This window comes from Rana temporaria, chromosome 8, assembly GCF_905171775.1.
Source record: "Rana temporaria chromosome 8, aRanTem1.1, whole genome shotgun sequence".
NCBI lineage: Eukaryota > Metazoa > Chordata > Amphibia > Anura > Ranidae > Rana > Rana temporaria.
This window is the reverse complement of record NC_053496.1, coordinates 181,748,368-181,772,280: the sequence shown is the minus strand read 5'-3', so window position 1 is coordinate 181,772,280 and position 23,913 is coordinate 181,748,368. Positions and strand designations below refer to the sequence as shown.

The 23,913-nt window shown below is 46.0% G+C and overlaps 3 protein-coding genes, 1 long non-coding RNA gene and 1 pseudogene across 5 annotated transcripts in view; 2 read left to right on the top strand and 3 right to left on the bottom strand.

The window, feature by feature from the left end:
* LOC120910202 (gastrula zinc finger protein XlCGF26.1-like) overlaps positions 1-23,913 on the top strand; it is a 1,148,070-nt gene that overhangs the window by 692,653 nt on the left and 431,504 nt on the right. The gene's annotated exons all lie outside the window — the stretch shown is intronic.
* On the bottom strand, positions 2,132-9,575 carry LOC120909977 (zinc finger protein 585A-like). Its single transcript, XM_040321781.1, has 5 exons — positions 9,226-9,575; positions 8,791-8,901; positions 8,316-8,450; positions 8,104-8,227; positions 2,132-5,760 (listed from the first exon to the last, which is right to left on the bottom strand). The coding sequence occupies exons 2-5, from the start codon at positions 8,860-8,862 to the stop codon at positions 2,960-2,962; spliced, it is 3,132 nt and encodes a 1,043-aa protein (XP_040177715.1). The 5' UTR covers positions 8,863-8,901; positions 9,226-9,575; the 3' UTR covers positions 2,132-2,959.
* Positions 14,695-16,905, bottom strand: LOC120910183 (gastrula zinc finger protein XlCGF71.1-like). Of its 2 annotated transcripts, none has more exons than XM_040322068.1 (2): positions 16,873-16,905; positions 14,695-15,658 (listed from the first exon to the last, which is right to left on the bottom strand). In XM_040322068.1, exons 1-2 carry the CDS (start codon positions 16,901-16,903, stop codon positions 15,018-15,020), a joined length of 672 nt encoding a protein of 223 aa, XP_040178002.1. In that variant the 5' UTR covers positions 16,904-16,905; the 3' UTR covers positions 14,695-15,017. The 2 variants fall into 2 exon arrangements, with proteins under 2 accessions (XP_040178002.1, XP_040178001.1); XM_040322067.1 differs by having other exon boundaries at positions 14,695-15,661; positions 16,873-16,904.
* LOC120910271 lies at positions 17,683-19,266 on the bottom strand. The gene is made up of 3 exons (XR_005741477.1): positions 19,109-19,266; positions 17,959-18,068; positions 17,683-17,830 (listed from the first exon to the last, which is right to left on the bottom strand). It is a non-coding gene; the product is annotated as an uncharacterized LOC120910271 (long non-coding RNA).
* LOC120912509 lies at positions 19,284-19,414 on the top strand (annotated as a pseudogene).

Below are 23,913 nucleotides of genomic sequence, written 5' to 3'. Positions count from 1 at the left end.
AGCTCTGTTCAATCCATCATCGGAAAATGGAAAGAGTATGGCACAACTGCAAACCTACCAAGACACGGCCGTCCACCTAAACTGACCGGGCCGGGCAAGGAGAGCATTCATCAGAGAAGCAGCCAAGAGGCCCATGGTAACTCTGGAGGAGCTGCAGAGATCCACAGCTCAGGAGGGAGAATCTGTCCACAGGACAACTATTAGTCATGCTCTACACACATCTGCCCTTTATGGAAGAGTGACAAGAAGAAAGACATAAGAAGTCCCTTTGTAGTTTGTGAGAAGCCATGTGGGGGAGGGGACACAGCAAACATGTGGAAGAAGGTGCTCTGGTCAGATGAGGCAAAAAATTGAACTTTTTGGCCTAAAAGCAAAACCCTATGTGTGGCAGAAAACTAACACTGCACATCACCCTGAACACACCATCCCCACCGTGAAACATGGTGGTGGCAGCATCATGTTGTGGGGATGCTTTTCTTCAGCAGGGACAGGGAAGCTGGTCAGAGTTGATGGGAATATGGATGGACTGAGACTGGGACGGAGGTTCACCTTCCAGCAGGACAACGACCCTGTGCTGTTGGGGGGGGGGGGGGGGTGGAGTAAAAAGAACCCCAGAGGCACCATTTTCCTTCTTTACTGGAGTCCTTATCTTTCTCGTCCTTCGTAACAAAACCTGCCAGGCCTTTTGGAGTTTTTTTTTTGCCTTGGGAGAAATTCTCTATGTAGTGTGGTGGGCTTTTATGGATTGTCTATACGTCATTGTGCTTTTTTTACGAAAAATAGGTGGAAGAATACGTATCGGCCTAAACTGAGGGAAAAAAAAAAAGTTTTTTTTTATATATTTTTGGGGGATGTTTATTATAGCAACAAGTAAAAAATATTGATTTTTTTTTCAAAATTGTCGCTCTATTTTTGTTTATAGCGCAAAAACTAAAAACCGCAGAGGTGATCAAATACCACCAAAATAAAGCTCTATTTGTGGGGGAAAAAAAGACGCCAATTTTGTTTTGGGAGCCACGTCGCACGACTGCGCAATTGTCAGTTAAAGCGGCGCAGTGCCGAATCGCAAAAAGTGCTCTGGTCTTTGACCAGCAATATGGTCCGGGGCTGAAGTGGTTAAAGAAGCGCATAGTCGTGAAACGCGTTGATTTCTAGTGCCATAATTGACTTCATGTGTTCTAAGTGATTATTATTATACAGGATGTATATACCGCCAACAGTTTGCACAGCGCTTTACAACATGAATATGGATTTTAAGGGGAACCCTGCGCCAATTAAAAAAAATGTCATGGGGTCCCCCCCAAAATTCATACCAAGGGCTACCCATTCACATGGGGGGGGCGGGATCTGGGAGCCCCCTTGTTAAAGGGGGTTTCCAGATTCCGATAAGCCCCCCGCAACCACCGGACAAGTGTTGTGGGGATGAGGCCCTTGCCCCGATCAACAGGTGGGACCCCAAAGCACCCTCCCCATGTTGAGGGCATGTGGCCTGATACGGTTCAGGAGGGGGGCCCTCGCTTGTCCCCCCCTATCCTGACCTGCCAGGTTGCTTGCTCGGATAAGGATCTGGTATGGATTTTGGGGGGACCCCACTGTATCTGTCCTTTTGTTGTAACTTGTCTCCTCGTACAAGTCAATAAAGAAAACTTCTCAACTTGATCCAGAGTGTGATCTCAGGTGACTTTCTCTCACACTCAGTGCCTCATCTTCCTTGGTGCATTACCCAGAGCCTCAGTCTGGGGCTCAACTGCTAGATGTGGATCACCCCTACCCACCACTCAGAGCCTGAGTCTGGGGCTCAACTGCTAGATGTGGTCCACCCCTACCCACCACTCAGAGCCTGAGTCTGGGGCTCAACTGCTAGATGTGGTCCACCCCTACCCACCACCCAGAGCCTGAGTCTGGGGCTCAACGGCTAGATGTGGTCCACCCCTACCCACCACTCAGAGCTGTCTATTGGTCTTTGAGGCTGCCCATCACCTTGATAGACCAATAGGGAGTTGCAGAAAACCGTGGGGGGGAGGCAGATGTTGTTTTAAGACTAGACCCGAAGATGTACATTGAGAGAGAGAAGCAGTAATACAAAACTGTTGAGCTGTAATTGTTAAGAATGAAGTAGACTACATGTAGGTAATGAGCAATACATACATATAAAATTATACAATATACAGAGAAAGAAGGTTTTATAAAGAAAATAACATATTATTGTCCAACTGGCCACTAATGTCTCCAACGGAAGTACCAACTGCTGTCCAACTGGCCACTAATGTCTCCAACGGAAGTACCAACTGCTGTCCAACTGGCCACTAATGTCCCCAACGGAAGTACCAACTGCTGTCCAACTGGCCACTAATGTCTCCAACGGAAGTACCAACTGCTGTCCAACTGGCCACTAATGTCCCCAACGGAAGTACCAACTGCTGTCCAACTGGCCACTAATGTCTCCAACTGAAGTACCAACAGCTGTCCAACTGGCCACTAAAGTCTCCAACGGAAGTACCAACTGCTGTCCAACTGGCCACTAATGTCTTCAACGGAAGTACCAACTGCTGTCCAACTGGCCACTAATGTCTCCAACGGAAGTACCAACTGCTGTCCAACTGGCCACTAAAATCTCCAACGGAAGTAACAACTGCTGTCCAACTGGCCACTAAAGTCTCCAAAGGAAGTGCGAACTGCTGTCCAACTGGCCACTAAAGTCTTCAACGGAAGTACCAACTGCAGTCCAACTGGCCACTAATGTCTCTAACGGAAGTACCAACTGCTGTCCAACTGGCCACTAATGTCTCCAACGGAAGTGCCAACTGCTGTCCAACTGGCCACTAAAGTCTTCAACGGAAGTGCCAACTGCTGTCCAACTGGCCACTAAAGTCTCCAGAACCCAACATTAGCGAGGTCCAATCCCATAATGTCTTTGAGCTTGAAGGCAACGTCATATCGCAAGGTAGACCCAACACTCTCAGACGCTGTGCTCAAACTGGTGTAGAACAAAGTCAGATTTCGTCTTGAACGATTTCCCACACTCCAAGCATGAAAAAAGAGGCTTGTTCGTGTGAGTCCTCTGGTGCCTTAGAAGGTGCACTTTCTGAAAGAAACATTTCCCGCACTCTGAACAGGAATAGGGTCTCACTCCCGTGTGAAGTCTACCATGCCTTACGAGACCCTCTTTCCTTGTAAAGCATTTCCCGCACTGCGAGCACGTAAAACGAAGCATGCCCGTGTGACTACTTTGGTGCCTCTGAAGGTGTCTCTTCTGACTGTAACATTTCCCGCACAAAGGACAGGCGAAGGGACGCTCTCCCATGTGGATCCTCTGATGCGAAAGGAGGTCCTGTTTTTGACTGAAACATTTCCCACACTCCGAACAGGAATGCGGACGATCTCCGCTGTGAATTTTCTCATGCCTAATCAAGCTATCTTTCCGGGTAAAACTTTTCCCGCACTCCGAACAGGCAAAGGGATGCTCGCCTGTGTGACTCTTCTGGTGTTTAATAAGGTATCTTTCCTGGCTAAAACACTTCCCGCACTCTGAACATGAAAAAGGACGCTCGCCCGTGTGACTCCTTTGGTGTTTAATAAACAGTCTTTCCTGAATAAATGATTTCCCGCACTCAGAGCAAGAAAACTTGCTTGTGTGACTCCTCTGATGTTTTTTAAGGCATTTTTCCAGTCTGAAGGATTTCCCGCACTCTGAACATGAATAGGGAAGCTGACCCGTGTGGGTTTTCTGATGTGTTAGAAGGTGTACTTTTTGATTAAAACATTTCCCGCACTCTGAGCATGAATATGGACGCACACCTGTATGAAGTCTCTCATGCCTAATCAGACCTTCTTTCCGTGTGAAACATTTCCCACACTGCAAACATGAAAACGGACGTTCGCCCGTGTGACTTGTCTGGTGTCTAAGAAGGTGCCTTTTCTGACTGTAACATTTCCCGCACAATAGACATGAGAAGGGACGCTCGCCCATGTGACTTCTCTGGTGTGCAAGAAGGTCTCCTTTCTGAGCGAAACATTTCCCGCACTCTGAACAGGAATACGGTCGCAATCCACTGTGAAGCTTCTTGTGCCTGAGAAGACTCTCTTTCCGCGTAAAACATTTTCCGCATTGTGAACATGAGAAAGCGCGCTCTCCGATGTGACTTCTCTGATGACTAACAAGATATCTTTTCTGACTGAAACACTTCCCGCACTCTGAACATGCAAAAGGAAGCTCACCCGTGTGAACTCTCTGGTGTGTAAGAAGGTGTGCTTTTTGAATGAAACATTTCCCGCACTCTGAACAGGTAAACGGCTTCTCCCCTGTGTGGACTTTGATATGCACGTCAAGGCTTCCTTTCTGTGTGAAGCATTTGCCGCACTCAGAACACGAAAAGGGCTTCTCACCGGAGTGAACTCTCTGATGTCTAACAAGGTCCGACTTCCTTATGAACAGTTTCTCGCACCCCAAACACGATAAGGTCTCCTCGCCCATGTGAGCGCTTTGATGTACTTGAAGTTCCGATTCGGTTTTGAAGGTTTCCCCGCGCTCCAAACAAAACGTTGAACTCTCTTTCACGTGAAGCTTACAGTGCCGCTGTAGAGACATTTTCTGTTTGAAGTGCTTTCCGCACTCCGCGCAAGAAAATGGGCGCTCACCCGTGTGGGTTTGCCGGTGCATGATAAGCATACCCCTGTGTGCAAAACCTTTCCCGCACTTCTTACACGTGTACACCCTCTTGCTCATGTGGGTTCGCTGGTGTTTAATGAGGGTGTCCTTCCGGTGGAAACATTTCCCGCACCCCGAACACGAAAAAGGGGTCTCGCCCGTGTGAAGTTTGGAGTGCCTGTTCAGATGGGCTTTCTCCACAAAGGACTGTCCGCACTCCGTGCACACGTACGGCCTTTCGCCCGTGTGATATCTCAGGTGTTTGACAAGGACACATTTGTCTATGAATGATTTCCCGCACTCTGAACAGGAATAGGGTCGCACTCCCGTGTGGTGACTGACGTGTCTGGTAAGATGCGATTTCGACGTGAAGCTTTTCCCGCACTCCAAACACACAAAGGGCCGCGCTCTGCTGTGGACTTTTATGTGGCGGACAAGATGCAGTTTTGAGTCGAAACATTTCCCGCACTCGGGACATGAGAAGGGCAGATCTTCTGTGTCGGTTCTCTGGTGCTCTTCAAGAGTTGATGTTCGGCGTTTCCCATCCGAAGACAACGGATATATCTCTTCAGATTTGTATATAAAAGTATCTGAGTGACTATGAGAAGGTTCCTCGGGTTTCGGGTCTGGTGTCCAATCTACAATGGAAGCTCCCGGAGACATACTCAGGGTAATAATACGTAACTTATCAGAAACGTCCTCAGGATTCGAGGAATCTCCCGATGTATCCATACAGTGAACTCCCGAGTAAACATTTGGGATATCAATACGTATCTCAGAAAGTTCCTCAGCTTTACATGGATCTTCTGAGGTAGACCTACTGTGAAGGTCTTCATAGATGTTTGCGATATCAATACGTATCTCAGAAAGTTCCTCAGCTTTACATGGATCTTCTGGGGTAGACCTACTGTGAAGGTCTTCATAGATATTTGGGGCATCAACAAAAAGTTCCTTGAGATTAAAGGGATATTCTGATCTACCCACACATAAAAGTCCGTGATCTATATGCTCAATAGTGGGCTTTACGTCTGGAGAATACTGTATGATCCTGTAATCATCTGTGGAGGACATAAGATGTTCCTCCGAGGTATTCCACACGTCGTGTCCATCTGCTGGAAAAAAAGACGTAAATGTAAAAAAAAAAACAGAAATAAGTCAAGTAAAAAATAACCAAATAAACGTCACCATACTGGGTTACAATGGAGATACGTTGACGACATTTCCATAGTGATCTTATAAACGTCATCATACTGGGTTACAATGGAGATACGTTGACGACATTTCTATAGTGATCTTATAAACGTCATCATACTGGGTTACAATGGAGATACGTTGACGACATTTCTATAGTGATCTTATAAACGTCATCATACTGGGTTACAATGGAGATACGTTGACGACATTTCTATAGTGATCTTATAAACGTCATAATACTGGGTTACAATGGAGATACGTTGACGACATTTCTATAGTGATCTTATAAACGTAATCATACTGGGTTACAATGGAGATACGTTGACGACATTTCTATAGTGATCTTATGGTTGTTTGTCTGACTTATGGCCCGTACACACGATCCGAATACCGTACGAAAAATGTGGTCCGAGGAAGAATCATACGATAATCGGATCGTTAGTACAGAGCTTTCGAGAGCCGATCAAGACAGTTCACCCCATAGTATTTTAATCGGACATGCACGAAAAGTTTTAGTCAGTACAGTTGACGTCCGAAAATACAATACAAATACATTACAACACGTGACATCACTTTCGATTTTTTTTTCGTCGTACGAGAATTTTCGTGACTATTTAATTTCTACTTGCGACTATTAACCACTTAACAACCGGGCCAATTCTGACATTTCTCTCCTACATGTAAAAGTCATAATTTTTTGGATAGAAAATTACATAGAACCCCCAAACATTATATATGTTTTTTTTAGAGACCCCTAGAGAATACAATGGCGGTCATTGCAACGTTTTATCTCGCACGGTATTTGTGCAGCAATTTTTCAAACGCGTTTTTTTGGGGAAAAAAACTGTAAAGTTAGCCCAATTTTTTTGCATAATGTGAAAGAGGAAGTTACGCCGGGTAAATAGATATCTAACATGTCACACTTCAAAATTGAACACGCTCATGGAATGGCGCCAAACTTCGGTACTTAAAAATCACCATAGGCGGCGCGTTAATTTTTTTTTTTATTGGTTACATGTCTTGATTTACAGAGGAGGTCTAGGGCTTGAATTATTGTTCTCGCTCTAACATTTGCGGCGACACATCACATGTGTGGTTTGAACACCGTTTTCATATGTGGGCGGGACTCACGTATGTGTTCGCTTCTGCGTGCGAGCACACGAGAACAGGGGCACCCCGGATGCCTGCATACTTAGATGTGCCCGTTTTAATCATCAACCATGTGAGTTTCTAAATGTTGTACCTTCATTAAATGTAACCATATTGCTACACTTAGAAGCTCCTCTCTTCTGTTTTATACCCAGTTTTCACATGACGCTACTCTTATATCAAGACATCGCTTGTATATCAAGTCAAAATGTATTAAAACATTTTTGCTTGTCTTGCAAAACGCTCTCAAACCAAGGTTTTACTGTACATCAGATAACACATATATTTGTATAGTTGCTCCTTTTGTCTATGGTTGACCTTTACATCCCCTGATGAAGCCTAGAGGCGAAACATGTCAGGATAACTTATGATTACTCAAACCCTCAGCAAACCTTTAATGCAACCACTACTTGGAATTACTCCGCATTAAATGACCTTTAGTGATTAATCACTCTTTTTTTTAACAAATTGTGTGTAATCTTTTTATATTTTTTTTTACTGTGCTTGAGTTTTCCATTGTTATGGCATTATATAATTAATCCCTGTGATAGTCCCATACTTCTCCTTTCTTTCTAGATTGTTTAGTGAAGAATGAAGATGGGCCTTTCATATGGTGTACAGTATCTCCTCCTCATTTGTTGGGAAAATGACGTTATATTGAGGAATGGAGATGGACCCTTTATAAGGAACATTTAGCTGTGGAGTAGATACATCGATGATGTTGTTATGGTCATCCTCTAAGTCTCCTAAAAAAATTTCCTTACTGGATGCATTTGTTGGGAACATGACGTTATATTGAGGAATGGAGATGGACCTTTCATATGGTGTACAGTATCTCCTCCACATTTGTTGGGAACATGACGGTATATTGAGGGATGGAGATGGACCTTTCATATGGTGTACAGTATCTCCTCCTTATTTGTTGGGAACATGACGGTATATTGAGGGATGGAGATGGACCTTTCATATGGTGTACAGTATCTCCTTCTCATTTGTTGGGAACATGACGTTATATGGAGGAATGGAGATGGACCTTTCATATGGTGTACAGTATGAAGTCACTAAAACATAATATTAATCTGCCTACCATTCACAGTACAGGTTTCTCTTACCTGTCGATATAAGCGTCTCCTCGTTCTCTATCTTGACGTCCTTGTAGAGATCCTTGTGTCCTTCTAAATACTCCCACTCCTCCATGGAGAAATAGACAGTGACATCCTGACACCTTATAGGAACCTGACACACACAATGATACAGTCACCATCCAGACACATCCCTTGTCTGTTACTGGATAATGTCCCAGAATTCCCAGAATCCTCCTCACCTCTCCTGTCAGCAGCTCCATCATCTTCTTGATGATGTCAAGAATCTGCATGTTGTTGTTTTTCTCAGATGTGAAGGATGGAGGTGGAGGAACTGTGATGGTCACCCGGTCACCAGACTTCACCGGCGGAAAACTCTGTAAAGACCAAAACAAATCAGATCATGTTCGCAGAATCCTCCTCACCTCTCCGGTCAGGTCTGTGTTTTATTAATAGAGATAAGAGTGATGTCATGTGACCTCCCAGAATCCTCCTCACCTCTCCGGTCAGGTCTGTGTTTTATTAATAGAGATAAGAGTGATGTCATGTGACCTCTCAGAATCCTCCTCACCTCTCCGGTCAGGTCTGTGTTTTATTAATAGAGATAAGAGTGATGTCATGTGACCTCCCAGAATCCTCCTCACCTCTCCAGCCTGGTCTGTGTTTTAATAATAGAGATAAGAGTGATGTCATGTGACCTCCCAGAATCCTCCTCACCTCTCCGGTCAGCAGGTAGATGATCTCCAGGGTGAGGTTCAGTATCCTCTCAGTCATGTCCCCCTCCATCATCCTTTAGGTGGTCATGTGATCTCTGTAGGACTCTTCTCTCTGTAGACAAAAAATAAATTGAGAATTATTTGAACTGTACTGGGATGAAGAATGTCTGCACAGAGTTCCTCCATCGTTCCGATACCTCCAATTGCTCTGTTATAAGAGGTATGCGCTCTATGGTGACACCACCAAATGGTAAAATGTAAAAAAAAATGTTTTTTTTTCAAATTAAGGTGGATCTCCTGCAGATGATCTCTGGATTTGATCCGATTTTTTGTGATTTGACCACAACAATAGGAAGTAACCCAATAGAATGTCTTTCATTGTTCATATTTATATTTTTATCGCGCTATAAATGAGTGTAAGCAGATCTTTTATTACCTCCTCTGCTGCCAGTTCCAGCAATGTCTCCTCTCGACTTCTTCCAGACTCACCTCTCACCCGGAACTTCCTATTTATACCTGACATCACTTCCTGGCTGTACCTTCCAAATGAAGTATTAGCGATGGCCACCTTGTGGCCGATTTCATTTTTGCACCGTACTCTTCAGTGTTTCCGTACTCTTTTTTTCGTTTTCTGTTCTGTTGACTGTGTTTGAACATGTCAAAAGTTTTAAAATGAGGGATACGTGATCCATGTAAATTAGAAATGCTTAAGAGGGCCATCCTCGACATCACTCCCAGCTACATCACCAATCTCATCTGCAGATATCGTCCAAATTGTCCTCTCCGCTCCTCCCAGGACCTTCTGCTCTCTAGCTCCCTTGTTACCTCCTCCCATGCTCGCCTCCAGGACTTCTCCTATCCTATGGAGGTCCCTACCCCAATCTAGGGTTGCCACCTCATCCCTTTAAAACTGAACACATATGAATTACACATGTAGTGGCCTGCTCCTGTTGGGCGGGCGCTGCTTTAAATTTAGAGTGAGGTCTGAGTGTTAGTTGACTCAGACACATGTAATTTTGGCCAAATTTAGCCTCTGTTCCAGGCATGGCTGTGCTGGGAGTGACCACCATTGTTCGCCTGGGGGTGTCGTTACCACCCCAGGCCAAGGGTGGCAGCAGCAGAGTCGGTGCATATTGGGTGTTCCCCTCGGCAGCCAATCAGTGGGGGTGATCGTCCCACTGTGCATGCTGGGGAGGGGTACTTAAGGGACAGATGCCATTGGACCGGGTTGTCGTCGGTCTGCCGTCCCACACAGGTTCTGAGGCAAATTTAATTCAGACAAGGCACCAAGGCAAGGCAGACAAGGAATAATGCCCTATTGTTGGTGTCAGTGGGAGGAATAGTGCCCTATTGTTGGTGTCAGTGGGAGGAATAGTGCCAGATCATTGGTGTCAGTGGGAGGAATAGTGCCAGATCATTGGTGTCAGTGGGAGGAATAGTGCCCTATTGTTGGTGTCAGTGGGAGGAATAGTGCCCTATTGTTGGTGTCAGTGGGAGGAATAGTGCCAGATCATTGGTGTCAGTGGGAGGAATAGTGCCAGATCATTGGTGTCAGTGGGAGGAATAGTGTGGTCATTGAACTTTTTCAACTCTCTTCTACTACCCTGGACGGCGAGAGATTAGAGGTAACATGCCGCCCGATATTACTCAGCAGCTCCTCCGGGGGTAGTGCTACACACAGATTCTGAGGCAAATTTAATTCAGACAAGGCACCAAGGCAAGGCAGACAAGGAATAATGCCCTATTGTTGGTGTCAGTGGGAGGAATAATGCCCTATTGTTGGTGTCAGTGGGAGGAATAGTGCCAGATCATTGGTGTCAGTGGGAGGAATAGTGCCCTATTGTTGGTGTCAGTGGGAGGAATAGTGCCCTATTGTTGGTGTCAGTGGGAGGAATAGTGCCAGATCATTGGTGTCAGTGGGAGGAATAGTGCCAGATCATTGGTGTCAGTGGGAGGAATAGTGCCAGATCATTGGTGTCAGTGGGAGGAATAGTGCCAGATCATTGGTGTCAGTGGAAGGAAGAGTGCCTCGTTGTCTTTATCAGTGGCAGGAACTAATGCCGCGTACACACGATAATTTTTCGGCATTAAAAAAATGTTGTTCTTAAAAAATTTCATTTAAAATGATCGTGTGTGGGCTTCACATAATTTTTCTGAAAAACGCCAATTTTTTTTTCGAACATGCTGCATTTTTTAACGACGTTTTTAAACTATGTCGTTTTTCGGGTTGTAAAAAATTATCGTGTGTGAGCTAAAACGACGTTAAAAACCAGCGCATGCTCAGAAGCAAGTTATGAGTCTGGAGCGCTCATTCTGGTAAAACTACCGTTCGTAATGGAGTAAGCACATTCATCACGCTGTAACAGACAGAAAAGCGCAAATCGTCTTTTACTAGCACGGAATCAGCTAAAGCAGCCCCAAGGGTGGCGCCATCTGCATGGAACTTCCCCTTTATAGTGCCGGCGTACGTGTTGTATGTCACCGCGCTTTGCTAGAGCATTTTTTAAAAACGATGGTGTGTGGACAATGTTGTTTTAATGATGAAGTTGGAAAAAAAATTTTTTTCTAAATGCCGAAAAACATGTTTTTTTTAATGCCGAAAAATGATCGTGTGTACGCGGCATTAGCCCCACTGTTGCTAACAGTGAGGGGAATAATGGCCCAAGGGCCAGATAAAAGCAGGCAAAGGACCACTGCCTTAGACAACCTTGCATTGTGTTTCTAGTGAACCTTGAACTCTTCTTTGCTCCTCCCATGAACTTCCTATTTCAGCCACGCCTTTGTACTTCCTGTTTGCCAGATTGTGCTCTCTCCAGCCAATATCTCGCTCTTGTCACTCCTGCTGCCGACCATATTTTCGATACCACTCGTTACCAACATTTGGCTTGTTCACCGATTAGGCTTTCTCTTGATCCTTACCTTCTATATCTGCTACTAGCCCCCGACTTGCCTTACCTCCTGGTGGGACGATCCTGAGGACCGTGACCCGGTACCAGCAAATCCCATCTTCACCATCAGGAGCTCTGGTGAACACCGGTTAGTTCTTAGACCCCGCACCTCAAGTGAGCCCACCTCATCTGCCGGGGTGACTTGATGGTGTACTTATCCTGCTGGTTGATGGGAGCTTCTCTACTGCTATAGTTACTGGTCTCCGATTGTTTGTGCCAATTAACTTGACTATAAAGCAGTCTGGGAACTAAGAAAGTACACAGGTGCGCATCCCTAGCATTCAGCTTAAGGGCTTAAAAAGTAGCGTTGCCGTCACAAAGCGGAAAATAAACTAGGTTTTCTTTTGGTGGTTTTATCTTCCAAAAATATTTTATTTTCTGAGGAGTTTACAGGTAAAAAGTAGGAAAAAAAACAGATAAAATATATATATATATATATATATTTTCAGTTATGAAACAGCTAAGATCTATAATACATACCTCTACCCCGCTCATCTCAGGAACCCCTGTATTTGGGTTATTATTTTCCCATCTCCACCATTCACCAATAAAATTAGATAAGGGTTGACATGCTTCATCCCCAGAGGATATAAATGTAAAAATGTAAAGCCCAGCTCCAGGCTCGGTAGGCCCCTCCCCCACCAACCTTTGAAACACCAATGAGAAAAAAAATTCTACATGTAACATTTTATTAAGGTTCCTATGGCCAGGTCCTTTGGCCACACAGGTCATCTTCACATTCTTCTTCCCCAGGCATTGGATGACTTCAAAAGCTGCGAGAGTGGTGCCAGGAAAAAACATTCTGGGCCAGATTCAGATAGATCAGCGGATCTTTAGATCCGCGTAATCTATCTGATTTAAGATCTGCCAGCGCAAGTTTTAGAGGCAAGTGGGTAATTCACAAAACACTTACCTCCAAATTGCGGCGGCGGATCGTAATTCCTCCGGCGGAATTCAAATTCCGCGGCTAGGGGGAGTGTACTATTCAAATCAGGCGCGTCCCCGCGCCGATCGAATAGCGCATGCGCCGTCTGGAAATTTTCCCAGCCTGCATTGCTCCAAATGACGTCGCAACGACGTTAGTGGTTTCGACGCTTACGTAAATGACGTCCATCCGTATTTGCAAACGACTTACGCAAACAACGTAAAAAATTCAAATTTCGGCGTGGGAACGACGGCCATACTTACATTGGCTGCGCCTCATAGAAGCAGGGGTAACGATGCGCCGGGAAAACCCTTATGTAAACGTCGTAAAAACACTGCGTCGGGCCCGCGTACGTTGGTGAATTGGCGTATCTCGCTGATTTACATATTTCTCTGCGTAAATCAACGAGAACGCCCCCAGCGGCCATTTTTAAATTACAGTTAAGATCCGACGGTGTAACACAGTTACACCTGTCGGATCTTAGGCATATCTATGCGTAACTGATTATATGAATCAACCGCATAGAAACGACCGGCCTAACTCAGAGATACGACGGTGTATCAGGAGATACACCGTCGTATCTCTATGTGAATCTGGCCCACTGCCTCTAAATGCTGCATTATCCTGAAAGTCCAGGACAGGAGGAGGAACCTTGACTCCCTGGGTTCACAGAAAGTGGGATGATTGATGCTGGGAGTAAATAAATAAAGAGGGGAGAGGGAGAGGCTGCAGAGACACAGTCACACAGGAGAGGGGAGGAGGAGAGGCTGCAGAGACACAGTCACACAGGAGAGGGGAGAGGGAGAGTCTGCAGAGACACAGTCACACAGGAGAGGGGAGGAGGAGAGGCTGCAGAGACACAGTCACACAGGAGAGGAGAGGCTGCAGAGACACAGTCACACAGGAGAGGAGGAGAGGCTGCAGAGACACAGTCACACAGGAGAGGAGAGGAGGAGAGGCTGCAGAGACACAGTCTCACAGGAGAGGAGAGGAGGAGAGGCTGCAGAGACACAGTCACACACGATTGAAGAGGAGGAGAGGCTGCAGAGACACAGTCACACAGGAGAGGCTGCAGAGACACAGTCACACAGGAGAGGGGAGGAGGAGAGGCTGCAGAGACACAGTCTCACAGGAGAGGAGATGAGGAGAGGCTGCAGAGACACAGTCACACACGATTGAAGAGGAGGAGAGGCTGCAGAGACACAGTCATACAGGAGAGGAGGAGAGACTGCAGAGACACAGTCACACAGGAGAGGGGAGGGGGAGAGGCTGCAGAGACACACTCACACAGGAGAGGAGGAGAGGCTGCAGAGACACAGTCACACAGGAGAGGGGAGGAGGAGAGGCTGCAGAGACACAGTCACACAGGAGAGGAGATGCTGCAGAGACACAGTCACACAGGAGAGGAGGAGAGGCTGCAGAGACACAGTCACACAGGAGAGGGGAAGAGGAGAGGCTGCAGAGACACCGTCTCACAGGAGAGGAGAGGAGGAGAGGCTGCAGAGACACAGTCACACAAGAGAGGGGAAGAGGAGAGGCTGCAGAGACACAGTCACACAGGAGAGGAGAGGAGGAGAGGCTGCAGAGACAGTCACACAGGAGAGGGGAAGAGGAGAGGCTGCAGAGACACCGTCTCACAGGAGAGGAGAGGAGGAGAGGCTGCAGAGACACAGTCACACAAGAGAGGGGAAGAGGAGAGGCTGCAGAGACACAGTCACACAGGAGAGGAGAGGAGGAGAGGCTGCAGAGACACAGTCACACAGGAGAGGCTGCAGAGACACAGTCACACATGAGAGGGGAGGAGGAGAGGCTGCAGAGACACAGTCACACAGGAGAGGGGGGGAGAGGTTGCAGAGACACAGTCACAGGAGAGAGGGGAGGAGGAGAGGCTGCAGAGACACAGTCACACAGGAGAGGAGGAGAGGCTGCAGAGACACAGTCACACAGGAGAGGGGAGGGGAGAGGCTGCAGAGACACAGTAACACAAGAGTGGGGAGGAGGAGAGGCTGCAGAGACACAGTCACACAAGAGAGGGGAAGAGGAGAGGCTGCAGAGACGCAGTCACACAGGAGAGGGGAGGGGGGAGAGGCTGCAGAGACACAGTCACACAAGAGTGGGGAAGAGGATAGGCTGCAGAGACACAGTTACACAGGAGAGGCGAGGCTGCAGAGACACAGTTACACAGGAGAGGGGAGGCGGAGAGGCTGCAGAGACACAGTCACAAAGAGGAGGTGAAAGGTAAGGGCCAAGTGCTCACTCCACCTGACAAAATAAGGATCTGTGGAAAACCCAGGGTGCTTAAATTAAAAAAGATAAAGGTGCTTGCAATTTGCAGATAGTCCCGAATGAGGTACATCACCTGCACTTCAGGCTCTCTGGAACTATGTACCTCTCTCTGTGATCTCTCAGGTATAGATCAAATTCAGATTTTGTTTTGAACGATTTCCCACAACTTGAGCATGAAAATGGAAATTTCCCTCTATGAGTTCTCATGAGATGATTGAGGAGGTGAGCTTTCTGCTTAAAGCATATCCCGCAGTCTGAACATGAAAAAGGACGCTCCCCCGTGTGACCTCCCTGGTGTTTACAAAGGTCTCTTTCCTGGCTAAAACATTTCCCACACTCTGAACATGCGAATGATCCCTCAGTTCTGCTTCGTGTGAAGTCCAGATTCTTTAGGAACAATTTCTCACACTCTGTACATGAAGAGTTCTTTGTGTCCCCGTGGGTTCGCTTGTGTTTTACAAGGGTGTCTTTACGGGAGAAACATTTCCCACACTCTAAACATGTAAAAGGTTTCTCACCCGTGTGAATCGGGAGGTGTCTCGTCAGCTGACTTTTGTCTTTAAAATACTTCCCGCACTCACACACAAAGATTTCTCCCATGTGACAGCTCAGATGTTTGGTGAGGTCCCATCTGTCCGTGAAAGATTTATCGCACTTTGGGCAGGGAAATACTTCACTGTAGAGTTTTGTATGAGTGAAATTGTATCCATCTGCTGGGAAAAGATTTAATTTAGTTAATGTAAAAACAATTTACCCCATTTGTTGAGAACATGACATTATATTGAGGAATGGAGATGGACCTTTCATATGATGTACAGTATCTCCTCCTCATTTGTCGGAAACATGACATTATATTGAGGAATGGAGATGGACTTTTTATATGGAACATTTAGCCGCGGAGTAGATACATCGATGATGTTGTTATGGTCATCCTCTAAGTCTCTTCAATTTTTTTTCCTTACTGAACGCATTTGTTGGAAACATGACATTATATTGAGGAATGGAGATGGACCTTTCATATGGTGTACAGTATCTCCTCCTCATTTGTTGGGAACATGACGTTATATTAAGGAATGGAGATGGACCTTTCATATGGTGTACAGTGTCTCCTCCTCATTTGTTGGGAACATGACGTTATATTGAGGAATGGAGATGGACCCTTTATATGGAACATTTAGCTGTGGAGTAGATACATCGATGATGTTGTTATGGTCATCCTCTATGTCTTCTCAAATTTTTTCCTTACTGACCGCATTTGTTGGAAACATGATATTATATTGGAGAATGGAGATGGACCTTTCATATGGTGTACAGTATCTCCTCGTCATTTGTTGGGAACATGACGTTATATTGAGGAATGGAGATGGACCTTTCATATGATGTACAGTATCTCCTCATTTGTTGGGAACATGACGTTATATTGAGGAATGGAGATGGATCTTTCATATGGTGTACAGTATCTCCTCCTCATTTGTCGGGAACATGACCTCATATTGAGGAAGAGAGATGGACTTTTTATATGGAACATTTAGCTGTGGAGTAGATACATCGATGATGTTGTTATGGTCATCCTCTATGTCTCCTCAATGTTTTTCCTTACTGAATGCATTTGTTGGAAATATGATATTATATTGGAGAATGGAGATGGACCTTTCATATGGTGTACAGTATCTCCTCCTCATTTGTTGGGAACATGACATTATATTGAGGAATGGAGATGGACCTTTCATATGATATTCAGGATTTCCACCTCGTTTGTTGGGAACATGATGTCTGAAGATAGCAGACAAGTGTAATTGGAGGATGTGTAGAGAATTCGGACATTCAATCTTCTAATTCTTTTTTTACTCAAGTTTAAAATCACTAGTGACCTCTTCCTCTCAAGCTTTGCTGGCCTATCATTACCATTCTAGATTCCTCTTACCCGGTGATGTGTTTGGCAGTTGATACTCCATCATGACGTCCTTGTAGAGATCCTTGTGTCCTTCTAAATACTCCCACTCCTCCATGGAGAAATAGACAGTGACATCCTGACACCTTATAGGAACCTGACACACACAATGATACAGTCACCATCCAGACACATCCCTTGTCTGTTACTGGATAATGTCCCAGAATTCCCGGCAACGCTCACCTCTCCTGTCAGCAGCTCAATTATCTTGTTGGTGACTTCTACAATTTTCTGATTGATGTTTCTCTCTAAGGTAAAATAGTTAGTAGGAGGCACTGTTATGGTCACCTGGTCACCAGGCTTCACAGGAGGAAAATTCTGTAAAGACCAAAGTTAATGTAAAATTACATTCCAAGAATCCTCCTTACCTGCCTAGTAGGAATTGTGTTTAAGACTTTATTTGTCAAGTCTTTTTTTTTTTTATATCAAAATCTCTGTATTTTCCACATTCTTGATTAGATCTATGTAAAAAAGATAAGTCATGTCATTTGACCCCCCGGGAAATCTCCTTACCTCTCCAATCAGAAGGTAGATGATCTCCAAGGACAACTTATGTATTTTCTTATTCAAGTGAATTTTCTTTTTTACACAATTTATAATCTGCAGATTGTCCATCATGACGTCCTTGTAGAGATCCTTGTGTCCTTCTAAATACTCCCACTCCTCCATGGAGAAATAGACAGTGACATCCTGACACCTTATAGGAACCTGACACACACAATGATACAGTCACCATCCAGACACACCCCTTGTCTGTTACTGGATAATGTCCCAGAATTCCCAGAATCCTCCTCACCTCTCCTGTCAGCAGCTCCATCATCTTCTTGGTGACTTCTAGAATCTTCTTGCCATTGTTTATCTTAATCATCAAGGAGCGAGGTGGAGGCACAGTAAAGGTAAGTTGGTCTTCATCCTTCAGAGGAGGAAAAATCTGTACGGAAAAAAAGCAACTGTGATGTTGGGATCCTCCTAGAACTGTCCTCACCCCCCTGGTCAAGTCAAAGTTTTATTAAAAGAGATAAAAGGGATATCATGTGACTCTCCCAGAATCCTCCTCACCTCTCCAGTCAACAAAAAGATGATCTCAAGGGTGAGGTTTATTATCTTCTCAGTCATTTGACGCCACTGCTTCTCCATCCTGCTTGATCTCATCTATATACATTGCATTTCTGTAGATGGATAATTACAAGAGATATAAATCAGTGGAAGAAACAGCAGCTCTGGATGGACAGTTGGATAACTGATGATGTCCGGTCTATAAACCAGAGGCTCTGGATGCATACCTCCCAACTGGCACGGATTGTGCGGGGCTTTTTTCGCAATGACAACAGGTTCCCGCATTCCCGCAAGAAAGGTTATTTTCCTGCATAGCGGGAAAGAAGAGTTCCCCCCCTACGCTCCTCAACACTGCAGCAGCGAAGGAAGAAGAACTGTGGACATTCGGAGGAAGTGGAAAGAAGACAGGTAATCGCCCTCTGCCCGCTATTGTACTGTACCTGCAGGTACGGCGGCGGCAGCACCCCCCCCCCCGCTCAATTTTTTTCGACGTCCTGCGGTGAGATTGTTTTCTTGGTTTAGGTAGCCCCCCCCCCCCCGCTCAACAACTCTTATGGTCAGATAGATTTTTTGGCGGCGTCCCGCAGCAGCAGCACCCCCTGCTCAACAACTCTTATGGTCAGATCAATTTCTCAGCGGCGTCCCGCGGTAGATGCCCCCTCCCCCCCCGCTTCTCAAACGGTCCTGCTACCCAGTGTCCCACAGATCGATGGTGAAAAGTTGGGAGGTATGTGGATGGACAGTTGGATGAATGGTTCTATATTTAGGATGTATCTGGTCTATAAACCAGAGGCTCTGGATGGACAGTTGGATAAATGGTTCTATATTTAGGATGTATCCAGTCTATAAACCAGAGGCTCTGGATGGACAGTTGGATAAATGGTTCTATATTTTGAATGATTCTGGTCTATAAACCAGAGGCTCTGGATGGACAGTTGGATAAATGCCTCTATTTTTAGGATGTATCTGGTCTATAAACCAGAGGCTCTGGATGGACAGTTGGATAAATGGCTCTATATTTAGGATGTATCTGTATGTACATATTATGACTATATATATTTTATGAGGCAGAGGACAGACCCAATAAGGAGATAACTGAGCCTAAACATAAAGTAATGGTAAAATAAAGTAATATATTGTAATGTTTTTTTACCTCCCCTGCTGCCAGTTCCAGCAATGTCTTTTCTTTACTTCCTCCCGACTCACCTCTAACCCGGAAATTCCTGTCTGTATGTTACGTCACTTCCTTTATCTGTGCGTTTCACCTAAAATAGCTCAGCTCTCCATCTTGTGGAGAGTACGATGGTTGCAGGCTTCGTAATTTCTCCATCGCTTCTCGGCCTTTTGGCTAAGATCAAGTGTAGTATCTGTTCTTATCAGTTGCCAATAGGTGGTGCTAAGCTGACTGTCCCCGGTACCCTGTGGCAGGGGGAAAGGGATGGCAGTCGGCGGACGCTAAGCCTGTTGGCGTGGAGGTGGAAGCCTTCTGATCGGGACAGAGAGGCATGAGGTCGAAGCCAAGAGGCCGGGTCCCTGGCCGTTGGCCTGGATTTGGTGGTATCTGCCCCAGTCAGTTGTTCTGGAGGGAACCCTTGCTTCTCCTTTAACCGGGAAGGAGCGGGTAGTACTTCCAGAATGTGATTAGGTGGGAGAGTTAGGGGTTGTGGGTAGAGTCTGCGTCAATAGGCTCTCCCCGACCTCTTCTCCCACCTTCCTGGCTGGGAAGGGTGCTGCCGGTCCGGACCGGGGGCTAGGGACCGTTGAAAAGCCCGTGGAGATTGTGCCCCTGGAGTGGCAGTCCAGGGGTGCCATACATTGCACGAGTGTTTGAGGGGCACTCATCGTGTGGCACCTTCAGGTCACTGATCTCCACAACACACTTTTCACACCTGCCGCTTGGGCCGGGCCTTTTGGCTAGGACCAGTGGAATTTTTGTTTCCTGGCCGGAGGGCCGGCCAATGTATTTCACATTGGTCACTTTCCTCACTCTCCCATCTTCCTTTTCCCCACATTCTTTTATTATTTTTCCCCGTGTTCTGTTTTGTTTGTCACTCTTTTTGTTGGTGCTTGCACTTTATGTGTGGCGAGTAGGGTGCTGGTCCTCGGGCCGGTCTCTGATAGTCTTGGGAGTTGGTGGACTCGGCCTTCTGGTTAGGTTCACTGGCTCTCATGGGGTCTCCCTTCGGGGGAGCCTCACCGAGGAGGGTTCTGTTTCTGCAGTCCCTCCGAGGATGTTGGGTCCTTGTGGCTTCGGCTGCTTGGACCAAGATGGGTCCATATGGCTTCGGCTGTATGGACCACAGTAACTCTTTTCCCTGTCAGGAGCCTAACGCCCCGGGGGATCAGAGACGGGTCCTTTTCGGAGGACCACTGACGTATGCACCCGTCGCAGTTTTTTGTGATGTCACTCTTTATGTGTGTGCACATTTTTCCCTGCACCGGGTGGAGTTTTTGGGTTGTGTTTTGCACGCCACAGGCTTTTCAACAGAAAAAATTTCTCCATCAGTCCTCTTCTGGCTGATGTTCTAATCCACGTCGTCTCAGATTATAACTGTTGCCTCGAATAATGAGAAATACCAATAGAAACCCATAATGCCCTTCTTACTCGAGTCTTCTGTCTAAAGAAGTTGTGAGATGTTACCGCTTTGTAACCTTACGGGGGAAATCATTACTTTCTGCTTCTCTTGTAGTTTTCATGGCTCTTGGTTGAATGAAAACATACATAATACCACTAAAAATAAGGGTATAGAAAAGAGCGTGCTTCTGTTATCCTGAAGAGGCCTCTAAGTTATGGACCGTTTCTTCTTCACCCCTAGATATCACCATCCATCTTCCCCTGATCCACACCCATTACAATTACACAGACTCGGGTTCTCTGGCATCATTTGAACTACAGTTTTTAACCAGAACCACCCCCATTTCCCCTCCATCGTGATGTGGATAGGTGTCCACAAACATTCTCATGGTGAACACAGTCTCTGTCATCCTCGGAGGACATAGTTCTTATCATCCTCAGAGAACACTGTCCCTGTCAACCTCATGGAGAACACGGTCCTCATCGTCATGGAGAACACAGTCCTCATCGTCATGGAGAACACAGTCCTCATCCTGATGGAGAACACAGTCCTCATCCTGATGGAGAACACAGTCCTCATCCTGATGGAGAACACAGTCCTCATCCTGATGGAAAACACAGTCCTCATCGTCATGGAGGACACAGTCCTCATCGTCATGGAGGACACAGTCCTCATCGTCATGGAGGACACAGTCCTCATCCCCATGGAGGACACAGTCCTCATCCCCATGGAGGACACAGTCCTCATCCCCATGGAGAACACAGTCCTCATCCCCATGGAAAACACAGTCCTCATCCCCATGGAAAACACAGTCTCTATCATCGTCATGGAAAAAACAGTCCTCATCCCCATGGAGAACACAGTCCTCATCCCCATGGAGAATACAGTCTCTACCATCTTCATGGAGAACACAGTCTATCATCCTCGAAAGACATAGTTCCTATCATCCTCATGGAAAACACAGTCTCTATCATCTTCATGAAGAACACAGTCCTCATCCCCATGGAGAACACAGTCTATCCTCCTCGGAGGACATAGTTTCTGTCATCCTCATGGAGAACACAGTCTCTATCATCCTCATGAAGAACACAGTCTATCATCCTTGGAGGACACAGTTCCTTTCATCCTCATGGAGAACACAGTCATCATCCTCATTGAAAAAACAGTAACAATAATCCTCATGGAGAGCACAGTCTCTATCATTCTCATGGAGAGAACAGTCTCTATCATTCTCATGGAGAGAACAGTCTCTATCATTCTCATGGAGAACACAGTCACTACCATCCATGTGGAGAACACAGTCTTCATCCTCATAAAAAACTCTTCTGTCACAGTTATCGTCCTCAAAAAGAACAGTTTCCATTATCCTCAGATGACAGTTTCTATCATCCTCGAAAAGAACACAGTCCCTATCATCTTCATGGAGAACACAGTTCTTATTAACCTTCAAAAAGAACAGTCTCTATCATCCTCATGAGAACCCAGACTTTATCATCCTCATGGTCGCCACAGCGTCTTAAAGCAGAGGCTTTATAGGACCAGTCACACCGCTTGTTGAGGGATCCTGCATCCCTAGACTGCATGAGCATATAACTCCCCACTTCAAGGGTAGATTTTAGCCAATTCCTGGATTTGGGCTTAAATATCCAAGCACCACGTCCCAATCATATATAGGAAAAAACATATAGGGCTAGATTCAGGTAGGGAGCGCGTATTTGTGTGCGGCGTAGCGTATCCTATTCACGCTACGCCTCCGCAACTTTGACGGGCAAGCGGCCAGCGTAAATATGCAGTTAAGATACGACGGCGTAGGAGACTTACGCCGGTCGTATCTTAGCAATATTTAAGCGTATCTCAGCTTGAGAATACTCTTAAATATACGACGGCGGGGATTCGGACTTACGACGGCTTATCTACTGATACGCCCGTCGTATGTCTACCTGAATCTGGCCCATAGAAAGTATTTAGGTAGTAAATCTACATAGGCCCATAATGATGTTACAGTTTATTTATGATCTGAATATAACCTAAGGACTAAGGCCCAGATTTACAAAGCACTTACGCCGACGTATAACGCGTTACGCCAACGTAAGTGCAAATGTGCGCCGGCGTATGTGTGCACCAGACCCACAAACCAACATGCGCCTAAAAACAGGCTACACCCCGCCGACGTAGCTTGCACACGCGGGCGTAGGGTGGGCGCACATATGGGCTGGGCGCATGGTGCTGCTCCCATTGATTAGCCATTCAAACATGCAAATGAGGGAAATACGCCGATTCACGAACGTGCCCGGCGCATGCTACGCGAGATGCGCGTAAGTTGTACGTCCGGCGTAAAGTTATTCCCCATAAATGAGGTGCAACCCGGCAACAGACATGCACAGGTCTGCACCAGGGAACACAAGCCGGCGTATTGTGCGTTGGACGTGTGTCTGGCTGGGCGTACGTTATGTTCACGCCTCATTTGGATGGGTTCACGCCCACTTCCACCTACGCCGGCGTGCGCCTTCGAAACCCACGCCACGCTGGCGCAGCGTTCGGAGCACTGGTTCGCTGAATGCAATGCTTGCCTCTCTGCGCTGCGTTGGCGTAGCTTACAGTGTTTGCTCTATGGCGGCGTAATGTGCGCCTTGCTCTCTGTGAATCTGGGCCTAAGATTTGAACAAATGAAGGAACTATATACCTACCCTTTCTTGAACAACCATAACCTGATGCCACATTTTAATAGTTGTGGGTTCCTCTTGAGATACCCCAGACGTTTCCCTCTCCATGCTGGGTGTTAGTTTATTTTTTTTGGTTACCCCTTGACCTAATTATTATTTCTGAATATGACATTATAGATAGACCTTCCTTTGGTAGTCTGTGAAACGCGTTGAGATGGTCACCCTTATCCCACTGCTGGAATCTGTACAAATGGATTGCAAATAGAACAATATGGATATATTTTAATGTAATATTGGGAAAAGGGGGACCAAGAACAGGAAGAAAATGTACCCAATGCATCTGAATTTACCTTTTACTTATTCCAGTGTCAGCTCCTTCTTCAGTTTAGGTGTAAATAACGAGGTGTAGCACTATCATCAAATTAAACTAAAAGTGTAATTATTAAATAAAAAAAATCAACATGAAATATGTCGTCTCTTGTGTCTTCTTCAACATCCCCCGTCCATAAATATGCATTTCTATATTATATTCACTTCACTCCTCCACCGTCTGTGACCGACCACCACCAGTTGTGTTCTCACCTGACCCTCATAAAAATTTTACCGTCCTCTAGAAATGGGAACCTCTATTCCTGCAGGCCACTTATACTCCACCTCTCCAATCCATAAGGTATGGCCCCTTTAACCACTTCGATACCGGGCACTTTCACCCCCTTCCT